At 44.2% G+C, this 12,035-nt stretch overlaps 1 protein-coding gene across 1 annotated transcript; it reads left to right on the top strand.

The window, feature by feature from the left end:
• The first annotated feature begins 7,874 nt into the window (after window positions 1-7,874).
• On the top strand, window positions 7,875-10,619 carry fzd8a (frizzled class receptor 8a). Its single transcript, XM_064949110.1, has one exon. It carries the CDS (start codon window positions 8,328-8,330, stop codon window positions 10,077-10,079), a length of 1,752 nt encoding a protein of 583 aa, XP_064805182.1. The 5' UTR covers window positions 7,875-8,327; the 3' UTR covers window positions 10,080-10,619.
• The last annotated feature ends 1,416 nt before the right edge of the window (window positions 10,620-12,035 follow it).

Here is a 12,035-nt window from a genome sequence, read left to right as displayed (position 1 = left end):
AACGTCTATCAACATGAACACACTCCTTAAACGTCTATCAACATGAACACACTCCTTAAACGTCTATCAACATGAACACACTCCTTAAACGTCTATCAACATGAACACACTCCTTAAACGTCTATCAACATGAACACACTCCTTAAACGTCTATCAACATGAACACACTCCTTAAACGTCTATCAACATGAACACACTCCTTAAACGTCTATCAACATGAACACACTCCTTAAACGTCTATCAACATGAACACACTCCTTAAACGTCTATCAACATGAACACACTCCTTAAACGTCTATCAACATGAACACACTCCTTAAACGTCTATCAACATGAACACACTCCTTAAACGTCTATCAACATGAACACACTCCTTAAACGTCTATCAACATGAACACACTCCTTAAACGTCTATCAACATGAACACACTCCTTAAACGTCTATCAACATGAACACACTCCTTAAACGTCTATCAACATGAACACACTCCTTAAACGTCTATCAACATGAACACACTCCTTAAACGTCTATCAACATGAACACACTCCTTAAACGTCTATCAACATGAACACACTCCTTCTAGTCTGGGAAATACTCCAGAAAACACAAACACACACACACCCTCACACAAACACACACACACCCTCACACAAACACACACACACCCTCACACAAACACACACACACCCTCACACAAACACACTTCTGCTGTCACTGTCTGTGTTCCCTGTTCTCATGTGAATGAAAAGTCCAGCACCCCTAATTACGTCTGTGACAAACCAGAGTGACACAGGGGAGAAATTGGATCGCACCACCAACACGGCTTCTGATACCGAACAGTCATGTGGGCTTTATCAGGACAGTAGTGGCCAGCATCCCAAATGGCACCCTATTCCCTTTACAGGGTGCTACTTTTGTCCAGGGCCCATAGAGCACTATAAAGGTGTTAGGGTGCCATTTGGGGCAAAGACGTGTCTAATGATCTGATGCTATATTTATCCAAATGATTCACTCTGTACATTTTACATTTGGACAGGCTGGTTGGTCTAATCATCATCTCTTTGGTAAAATGTTACTTATCTGTAGAGAACAAACTGATATTCCCTATATGACCTTTTAGCTGAGTTAGTGGTATCCCATTTGTATCTATCCCTGTGTCCCTGGCTGCAAAAGTAACACTCCATGTTCCGGAAACTTACAACAGGAGAGATATGCAGCGACAGAAGGACATTTTATGGAGCACAGCACGTTATGTTTGTCATTGGAATGTGTTACTAAGTTGGCACTGTGCAATAAAGATAACCCCTTCTTGATTCCATTAAAATCCCAGGGGCTCTGAATGTGTAACTGTATTCAGTGCCTTTATAACATTGAATGTAGGAAAGTGAAAGGGTTGTAATGTTTTCATGGTGCATGCAGTGGGAGGACACAGCCAACTGCTGTGGGAGGACCAGAAAGAGGTCAAGGTTTATCTACAGGGCTCATCTGTGAAAGAGACCTTGGTCTTAGCATGGCTCCCTGTTAAAATAAAGGTTAAATAAAGAAATCTTGGTTTACTAGTGCTGCTCAAAGGTTAACATCAGCCACAGGGAGCCATAAACACACACACACACACACAACCACACACACAGCAATAGAAAGCAATACACACACACAGCCGTGAGCAGAATTTCAACAACCTCAGAGTGCATCACCATCAACACCAGGCAGTCAACCATTAGTTGTGAGTCCCCCACAGTATTTCATCTATAATAATATGGTAAACATATCCAAGCCACATAGGTAATTGTGGTATTCATTATCATGTCCATCATTCATTATTCAGTATGGCATCAACATGCCTGCCACTCTGGGTAGAAGGGGGCAGATGAACCAGTTTGAAGTGTGGGGGTGTTACCAGTCCATGGAGAGATGAATGGTGTGTGTGTGTGTGTGTGTGTGTGTGTGTGTGTGTGTGTGTGTGTGTGTGTGTGTGTGTGTGTGTGTGTGTGTGTGTGTGTGTGTGTGTGTGTGTGTGTGTGTGTGTGTGTGTGTGTGTGTGTGTGTGTGTGTGTGTGTGTGTGTGCGTGACACATGATCACATGTAGTCTCAGGTCATCCATGTCCCTATGTTTGGGCCGATGGGAGAGACAGATCCTTCACTCCTAATGTTCCCCCCTCTCTCTCTCACTTCCTCTACCCTTCTCATTCTCCTTCTCCCCCCAGCTCTCTCTCTCTCTCTCTCTCCCTCTCTCTCAGGGAACATGGTCCTCTTTCTCCAATACCACCCACCCAACCAAGAGTCTCCTCTCTGCTTTGCTCACCCCAACTCACTACAGATGTTCACCAGGAGAACTTCAAACACAGATCTCTCCTCGTCTGCAATTCCCCAATTCAGTCAGTCATCATATGAACTGGATATGAAGGCAAAATGAATAAATAAGCCGATGTTTACCCACACTGTTTTTCTATATAAATAAACATCTCTTAATCCTCGTGCTAATGAGCATTACAGGTGCCCAGGGAGGTTCGCTTGAGGTGTCTTCCTGCCTGTGATATGTTTGTGTGATATGTTTGTGTGATATGTTTGTGTGATATGTGTGATGTGTGTGTGTGTGTGTGTGTGTGTGTGTGTGTGTGTGTGTGTGTGTGTGTGTGTGTGTGTGTGTGTGTGTGTGTGTGTGTGTGTGTGTGTGTGTGTGTGTGTGTGTGTGTGTGTGTGTGTGTGTGTGTGTGTGTGTGTTGGCGCGCGCGTGCGTGCGTGCGTGCGTGTGTGTGTGTGTGTGTGTACAAGGGGAGTGAGGACAGCCCAGCCTGTCTGGTGAGAGCTGAAATGCAAGGTTGTTGTGTTGTACATCTGCTCTTGCTCTCTCTTTCGCTCACCGAATTTTGGTTCCCGTCATTCTGCTTTGACGTTCTATCCTCTATATAGTAGTTTTCCGTCTGGTGGTCATCCTTGCCCTCGCCATCTGTTCTGCAGTCCACACATAAAGATGGGGAGAGAGGAGAGAGAGAGAGAGAGAGGAGAGAGAGAGAGAGAGAGAGAGAGAGAGAGAGGAAGTGGACCGGCAGACCACTGCTGTGAAAGGTATTGCTCAGTCCATTAACAAACATTTGGGACAGGAAACAGTGAGAGAGAGGACCTGATATCTTTACAGTTCTTAACAGGATAGGGGAGAGAGAGAGAGAGAGAGAGAGAGAGAGAGAGAGAGAGAGAGAGAGAGAGAGATACAAACAAACACTAATCAAATTATTCAGCAGCGACCTTTGACACTATGAGACACCCAGGTAAAGGTGTTTTCTACTGAACAACCTGCACCGACACCTGTCCCACCCAGCTGTCACGCTCAGGAGGACATCATGAACTCTGTCTGTAAAGAGGAAGGACAGAAGAAAAGCAATTTCAAGAGAGAGAGAGAGAGAGAGAGAGAGAGAGAGAGAGAGAGAGAGAGAGAGAGAGAATGAATCAAATATTCTGAAATTGGATGCATACGAAAAAGGAAAGTTATTTAGCTGTCCAGTCCACCCCAGCTCGCTCTACAAAGAGGAGACACTACATCACACACCCAGGCACGTAACCCGGACATCCAGACAGGGTCAGGGGTCAGCTCTGGTAGAACATATATCACCCTCCAGAATGTCTAATGTCTATCTATGGTATAATGATGACACTGAGGCCAGGAAAAGTAATTATGGGATTGCGTTCTCTAGGTTAGTATTCCCTCCATCTGTTCTCTCTTTACCTGTAAGGCAACTTCGCTCTCCATGTGTCAGGCAAACTAGGCCTCCTCTCCAATTACGGACCAGGTTAAAAAAGCTTTTCACTGTGTGTGTTTCCTGGAGGGAGGAAAGGGAACTTCCTTTGGGCTCACTCTTTTACTAGAGGAGCGGTAAATCTGACCTGGGTGTCAAATAGCAGCCCATACCATCCAGACACATAGCAAAGAATACATAGGGAAACGGAATAGTCATGTAGCACAACGCTTCATTTAACGTACAGCGCACAGTGATTCCAAGATTATAACAAAAACAGCTTCTGTTAAACATAATTGGTTTACATGCCTGAACATTTTTTGACAGTACATAGTTGTAAATAATGAACCCTGTTGATTTGTGCACCAGAGTTTCCTAGACAGCATTTAATGACCCATACCGTGAATGAACACAAACACACACACACACACACACACACACATATACGCACACACAGGTAGCTAAGGAAGGATTTCCTGCCCTGCCTCTTCCCAGCAGTAGACTGATTGGAGGGGACGAGGGGTTGGCCATGTTTGTTAAGGTAATGGACCGAAGGTGAGGTAATTCACAGGGTACACACTCCGACACCTCGGAGTTCCACAGTGGAGGAGGCTCTCCCGCAACTTTACACACCCACTCCCTAAGTCTACACCCCACTCCCTGCCTCAACTTCCCCCAGCCTCAGCCACAGGCTCAACCTTACCACCACCCCCAGCCACCAAGCCCTCAGCCCCCACCCCCAACCCCTCTGCACCCACCCCCATCCCCGCCCCCAGCTCTAGCCACAAGCCTCAACCCCAGCCTCACCCCAAGCCCCACCTGAAACTGATTAGCAGGCCAACCCCTGAGCACACAGACCCATATGGGGAGTCTCCAAGTGGGGCTACGACCGGGTACACTGAGGCCTCCAGCCACCTCCTCCATCTCTATAGAAAGGAGAGGCTGAGCAAACACAGCTAATTAAGATTTAACAAGCACTGCTGGTTTAGCACGAGTCTGCTAAATGCCGTATAGGTTCTTGGAATTGTGTTTGGTAGATTGGGCTAGCATCTCTCTGTCTGAGTGCTTAGCCCTTTACAAGATAAAGTTGTATTACCGTATCTTTCCCACCATCTCTGGGTTAAGTCAATGTGCACACACACACACAAACACACACACACACATACAACACGCAGACGCACACAAATTGTCTTATTTTAAATGTGAAGAAAAAACTGCTTGGGTCAACACATTCATTAGTTTAATGAGTTCAATTGTATTTTGGTTGACTCGGTCTTATAGGGGCAATTTTCACATGCTCCCTGACACTGAGTAACTCTGTGTCTCAGTCTGGGTTGTAAATCAGGACTGAACCCTTTACCACACAGTGAATCATTAGCTGTTGTTGGAACAGATTGAGTACAGTGGCAACAACACACTGTCTCACCTCACGCCTATTCGACCATGCCTTCCCTCCTCCTCCCTCCTTATTGTTATAGTGTGTGTGTGTGTGTGTGTGTGTGTGTGTGTGTGTGTGTGTGTGTGTGTGTGTGTGTGTGTGTGTGTGTGTGTGTGTGTGTGTGTGTGTGTGTGTGTGTGTGTGTGTGTGTGTGTGTGTGTGTGTGTGTGTGTGTGTGTGTGTGTGTTTTCACATCTCAATCATTGGTGTTTATTGGCGCTTCTGGAAGAGTAATGGGTATCTCTCCTCCAACACACACACACACACACACACACACACACACACACGCACACGTCTGGTTGGTATTGTTCTACCTCTGAGCCTAATCAAAGGTAAACACCCATTTACACTGTTCTTATCTCATATAGTAAACCAGATCTAATCCCAGTCACACTATGTCTTTAAAGAACATAGGTACCATCTCTCTACACACACAGGCAGACTGATGAATTAAAGTGTGTTTATTTTATTAGATTAGTGTGTCTGCTGCATGTGAAAACTCCCTCACGTGACAAAGACCTGGCTCCAACCCAAACACAATACTACTCAAACTTAACGCCACTACTTTTCTGCTTCAATCGTTCCTTCGAGTTCTTGGGATTATAAGGTTCCATCTGCAAAAAGATGATTCTGAGATAATTGGCTTGAAAGTTCTGAACCCTCATTGGTTTCAATGATGTCAGTTATTTTTTATCTTTATATTCTTTTGAGAACATTGAACAGAACAAGGCTATATCAATAACTCAATTTTGACAAAAATACCTTATAGTCCCAAACTCTGGCATAATTCTTGGACATGATAACGGGAGAATAAAATACACTGATTCTTACATCATCCTTGTTAAACATCACGTAACGCAACAAGATACCACATTTGACTTATGTGTAAATAAACGTTGTATTTAATATTACTCTAGTTGTAGGTCAACATGTGCAATTTGAGTTGACTTGGCTTTAATATTGTTTATAGCTTATCAAACACTTAAAGCCAAATGCAGGCCACATAAAAAAACATTGTTGCATATCTAGGTAACAGAATGCTTTCTGTGTCCCCTCAGACAGGGGCTCTGCTCTTCCACACTGGGTTTGCCACGCTGGGTCTTTGAGCACAAATGCGGGAAGTGCAGTATAAAGGAATAAGGGAAGCATTGAAGTCCCTTTGGAACCCAACCACACCACCCGAGAGTCTCAGTAGTGAATTGAAAATAATAAAGTTCTGAACAGATGCAGTAATCAAATTTCTACCCTTTCAAACTTGGAATGCTGGAGCTGTGAGTAACCCAACTCTGGATTTAGTCTGCGGATGTGGGTTGTATCAAATGGCACCCTATTCCCGAAACAGTGCACTACTTTTGGCCAGGTCCTGTAGGGCATTGGTCAAAAGTAGCGCACTATAAAGGGAGTCGGGTGCCATTTGGGATGAAATCCTGGGCCAGAGTGGTGAGGGTCCAGTTGGTGGATGGAGGGAACACACATATAGCCCCCATTTCCATGTTAATGAATATGTGTTCAGCAGTAATACCCTACCACAGTGTAAGTGATTCTGATTGTCATCTGCTCGCTCTCTGCTAGTTTGTCTCATAATGATCTGTTCGGAAACCAAACACCTGTTGTCAGCCTTTAACCATGAACAGGCTTTGTTTTTAGTTCTGCAAGCATTCAATACTAATAGATACTAAAGGACGGTGCCAGGAGTAGACTATATGGCTAAGGCAGGCGAGTCATTGGCTATTTATAAACATATTACACCTTTAATATGTTTTGTAAAAATACATTGATTTATCCATTGTTTGTCACTTTAACATATAATGTTTAATTAATGTATTGCCTAAACAAAGCTAGACACTAATCAGGGTAGCTTATGTCAAAAAACTGAATTGTCATGAAACAAAGTCGTAATTGTTTATTGCAGTAGGCTGTAAGTTAATTTAAGCAAACTACACCATCACTTTACAAAGAGTAAACTGGACTGGACTAGTTGGAAGCAGGGGGTACGTTGTGCTCTGCCAGTGTTTTACAAACTGTGGTGCTTGTTCTTGGCGTTCACGCAATTACCCCCCCTGCGTGAGCCCTATACAACCGCTAAACAAAACATCAGCACCTCAATTAATCAATAAATAACCCTTTCTCACAGACAACCCCCTGGGCAGCCCTATCATGCGCAAATGAACCTGCTGAAGAAGAGCTCCCATTCCATTATGGGTCGCAGTGGTATTTTAATTCTGTTGAAGATCGTATTTTTATCAGTGTCAATAGTGATTTTTTTTTTTTACTGAAAATTGACAAAGGTATAAAATGAAAATACCTTGTGCATTTTCACTTTTAGTGTGGCTACTGGCTACTTTTCATTCTATCGTCATACAAATTACAGTAGCCTATATAAATGTGATCAATATTGTGTTATTACTGTGTTACTATTATGGTATTGCTATTCTACACCTGGTAAACCTATTCACCTCCCTTTACGCCTTGTGTTACACAAACACTCCGTCGCATTTCTAATGGAATTGGTCAAACATTACCGTAGGCAACTGAAAAACAAACTAAGGCTATTAAACAAAACGCTCAGAGAAAACTTGATTGACTTATCCCAAAGTCCCGCCCCTGTTGTCTGATTTGTCAACGGAGCATGGGGGGGAGGACTTCACGTCTCCAATATAAATACTGAACGTGGCGTCCGTGGCACAACGAATTGTATGGGCAATAGAACATAGAGCACACACAACGAATGTAGCCACTGCTTTTCGAGAAACAGTAGCCACGATTTTTAAACTTCTATAATCCTTTTAAACGGAGCATGCAAACCAATTCAGGGGAAAGAGGCCTGGTCGAGGATAAGCTACAGGATAACCATAGCACCTTTTTTTTTTTTACAAGGGAATAAAGCCGGGTGTTCTGCATCTCTCGCTTCTCCTCAGTCCTCAGCCATCTTGACTGCTCCTGCTCGCCTGAAGGCTATATTTTCTCCTCCCGCTCCTCCTCTGAAAGCATACACGGTTTGCAAATTGCTTGCAACTCCGTGCCAAAAGAGTAAGCGAGATGGGTTCACTGTACACGATCTAATTAGACTGCGCAGGCTCTGGCAAGAGACAGGAGCAGGCAGAGGAGGACTACTGTACTGCTGTTTTATCAACAGAGGAGAGGGATCCGATAAAGGATGGAGTGCTACCTGTCGGGGATATACCTGCTTCTCGCACTTGCTATTTTACCGAGATCCAGCGGCACCGCGGCGAAGGAGATCACCTGCCAAGAGATTGCCGTGCCTCTGTGCAAGGGGATCGGCTACAACTATACCTATATGCCCAACCAGTTCAATCACGACACCCAGGACGAGGCGGGTTTAGAGGTACACCAGTTCTGGCCTCTGGTTGAAATCCAGTGCTCGCCGGACCTCAAGTTCTTTCTTTGCAGCATGTACACTCCTATTTGCCTAGAGGACTATAAGAAACCACTGCCACCGTGCCGGAGCGTCTGCGAGAGAGCGAAGGCAGGCTGCGCGCCTCTTATGAGGCAGTATGGTTTTCCCTGGCCAGACAGAATGAAATGTGACTCGCTACCGGTTCAAGGCAATCCGGAGATGTTATGTATGGACTACAATAGGACTCACTCGACCACAGTATCACCGGTCCTTTCTAAGCCTACCAACTATCCGGGTAAGGCGTTTAACCCTAATAAAAACAACAAAGGACACAATCGACCCGGTGTTCCCGGTAAATACAAACCGCCGGCTCCCTGCGAGCCGCAGTGCAAGTGTCTTTCGCCCATGGTCCCGGTAAACACTGACCGGCATCACCTCTACAACCGGGTGAAGACCGGGCAGCTTTTAAACTGCGCCATGCCCTGCCATAACCCCTATTTTACGCAAGACGAGAGAACGTTTACCGCGTTCTGGATAGGTCTGTGGTCCGTGTTATGTTTTGTGTCCACGTTCGCAACGGTTGCCACTTTTCTCATAGACATGGAGCGGTTCAAGTACCCAGAGAGACCCATTATTTTCCTCTCTGCCTGTTACATGTTTGTTTCCATCGGGTATATCGTCAGACTAATCGCTGGACACGAAAAGGTGGCCTGCAACCGGGAGTATGACGTGGAACACATTCACTATGAGACCACTGGCCCTGCACTCTGTACTGTTGTGTTTCTTTTGATTTATTTCTTCGGCATGGCCAGTTCTATCTGGTGGGTCATTCTCTCTTTGACATGGTTCCTGGCTGCTGGGATGAAATGGGGAAACGAAGCCATAGCCAGTTACTCCCAATATTTTCACCTGGCTGCTTGGCTTATCCCTAGTATGAAATCTATTGCTGTGTTGGCCCTCAGCTCTGTGGACGGGGACTCAGTGGCTGGAATCTGCTACGTTGGCAATCAAAACTTGGACAATCTGAGAGGATTCGTGTTGGCCCCCCTGGTCATATATTTATTTATCGGCACTATGTTCCTCCTGGCCGGGTTTGTGTCCCTGTTCAGGATACGCAGCGTGATCAAACAGGGTGGCACCAAAACAGACAAGCTGGAGAAGTTGATGATAAGGATAGGGATATTCACCGTGTTGTACACCGTACCTGCCACTATTATAGTGGCCTGTTACTTCTACGAGCAGCACAACAGACAGAGTTGGGAGATCACCCACAACTGCTCCTGCCTGTCGGAGCATGAACTGAACAAGCCGGACTATGCCGTCTTCATGTTGAAGTACTTTATGTGCCTTCTGGTGGGCATCACGTCCGGCGTGTGGATATGGTCGGGGAAGACCCTGGAATCATGGAGGACCTTCTGCACGCGCTGCTGTTGGGGTAGCAAAGGCACCAGTGGCTCAATGTACAGTGACGTGAGCACAGGACTAACCTGGAGATCGGGTACTGCCAGCTCTGTATCTTGCCCAAAGCAGATGCCATTGTCACAGGTCTGAAGAGAAACCCATGGATGGACTAATGGGCTAATTGTTCCGGAGCTTGGCTAGCTCTCTTTTTTTTATACCAGTTAGCGTTTTAACATACTGTTGAATAACTGGTTATAACATTGTAGCCTACCTGGCATTAACAAGAGTTCATTCCTACCCATTCATATGTACAGAACGCACAGACTGACATTTCTGGGCGCATGGTCATTATGTGTTCTTTCTTGTTACGCAAAGAAACATTTAGTTCATAACCCTATAAGGACTGATTGATAACCTTAACATAGTGCCAGTCAGATGTAATTGTATAAATCAATCAGAACAATATCAAAGATGGTTTAAATTAAGCCTTAATAGTGCCCAAATATTATACGTGTCATTTTTTTAATTATAAAGATGTATTTATATAATGGTTATGTACAAACTTGTAAATTCTGTATAAAAGAAAATGTATAAGCTATTGTAAATGTGTATAAAGTGTAGAAGATGTCTCTTTGTAAAAAAGCAAATATGACTTTTATTTTGACAATAAAAATAAACATTTTGATAAATGTAAAACTTCCGTGTAACTTTTCTAAAGCACTTTGATTCTTCTACAAATCACTCCCTACTGGTACTCAGTACTTGGTGGTTCCTTGCGGTCAGTCAGTCACCATGTTGAAGACCGCTGTAATAGATGCTTTTGTGAATCTGAGCAGCAAAGAGAACCCTTTTAACCATCGGCCTCGTAATTAGAGGCAGGGGTTGAGTTGAAGCATCCCCTCCCCATAAGGGTTCAAACTCTTCACATGCTTGCATAGGCCCGCTACTTAATTGATTAAAAGAGGACCAAGTTGAATAGAGTTTAAATGTAGGGAAAGGGTTCTTTTCATCTGTCGGAGACTTTGATCTCACTTTTTAATGGCAGAGGATAAAGGTGACATGTAGTTAGAAGTGTCCCTCAGATGCGCCAAGGATCCCCTAATGTCCAATTTGCGCGGCTGTTGTTGCTTTGATGGACGCCGTTATTGAATTAACAGAACTTTAGGGCTCCTCTCTCGCTTTGGTTTTTGTCAGAGCAGAGATGCTGAAGCTGCAACTCTTCCCATTTTATAAAGCTGAATCAAAACATCTCTGTCTCAACTCTCTATGTAGCCTATTATGAAGACCGTAGGGTTTTGACATGATATTGAAATGGCAGTGAATGCTCCACAGCTGGTCTGTTCACATCATGTCACATCTTAGGACGCCCCGGGACAGACATTTTTGCAGCAAATGTATCCTTGTGTCCAAGTAAACCCAATGCATTGGCATAAGATGATACAATATAACCCCACATAAAAGGTGCAATTTTTTTTCCAGCAAAATGTCAAATGTAACTGTGATCCTGATGTTTGAGGTATTTTTCAAGGCTCTTATGTGTTTTGTGGCCCGGCTAAGCGTTATTTGGATGAAGATCCATGCAATGGACAGAGATGTCAATTGAGAGTGTTTTAAAGCGAACTTCTGTGAGTCAAAACACTGGACCAAAATGAGGTGTGTCCATAACAGAATGTCTGGAATGAAGATAGGCCTATTAACTAACAACTAAGCCTACAGCTATAACACTGTTATTACAGAGTTATGACACTTTTTGTTTTCATTTACCTGGATCTGTGCACTGACCTGGAGCTTCAACTATCAGCTTTGTGGAAACAATTATTAATTTGTGTTACTATCAACTTTACGCACATGAAGTTGGCCAAACTTACCCTGCAGAGGTAATTTAGGTTTAATTTAAAAAACACTCCTTGTTGACGCAGACATGATTTCATACTCCCACCTAGTGGTAAAAAGAAAGCTGTGCATTTGATTTCCTCTTAACACGCACGTCTATTGAACAAGCGGGCGGTTCAGGGCAAGCCCTGGCTTGGCTGATTGTCACAAGATGTAATTATCGGAGAGCCGTCTGTTTCTTAAGAGGATCGTAACCCAAATCTGGGGATGTTA

This window comes from Oncorhynchus masou, chromosome 30 (genome assembly GCF_036934945.1).
Source record: "Oncorhynchus masou masou isolate Uvic2021 chromosome 30, UVic_Omas_1.1, whole genome shotgun sequence".
In the NCBI taxonomy this organism is placed as follows: domain Eukaryota; kingdom Metazoa; phylum Chordata; class Actinopteri; order Salmoniformes; family Salmonidae; genus Oncorhynchus; species Oncorhynchus masou.
This window is presented reverse-complemented; position numbering and strand designations above follow the sequence as displayed.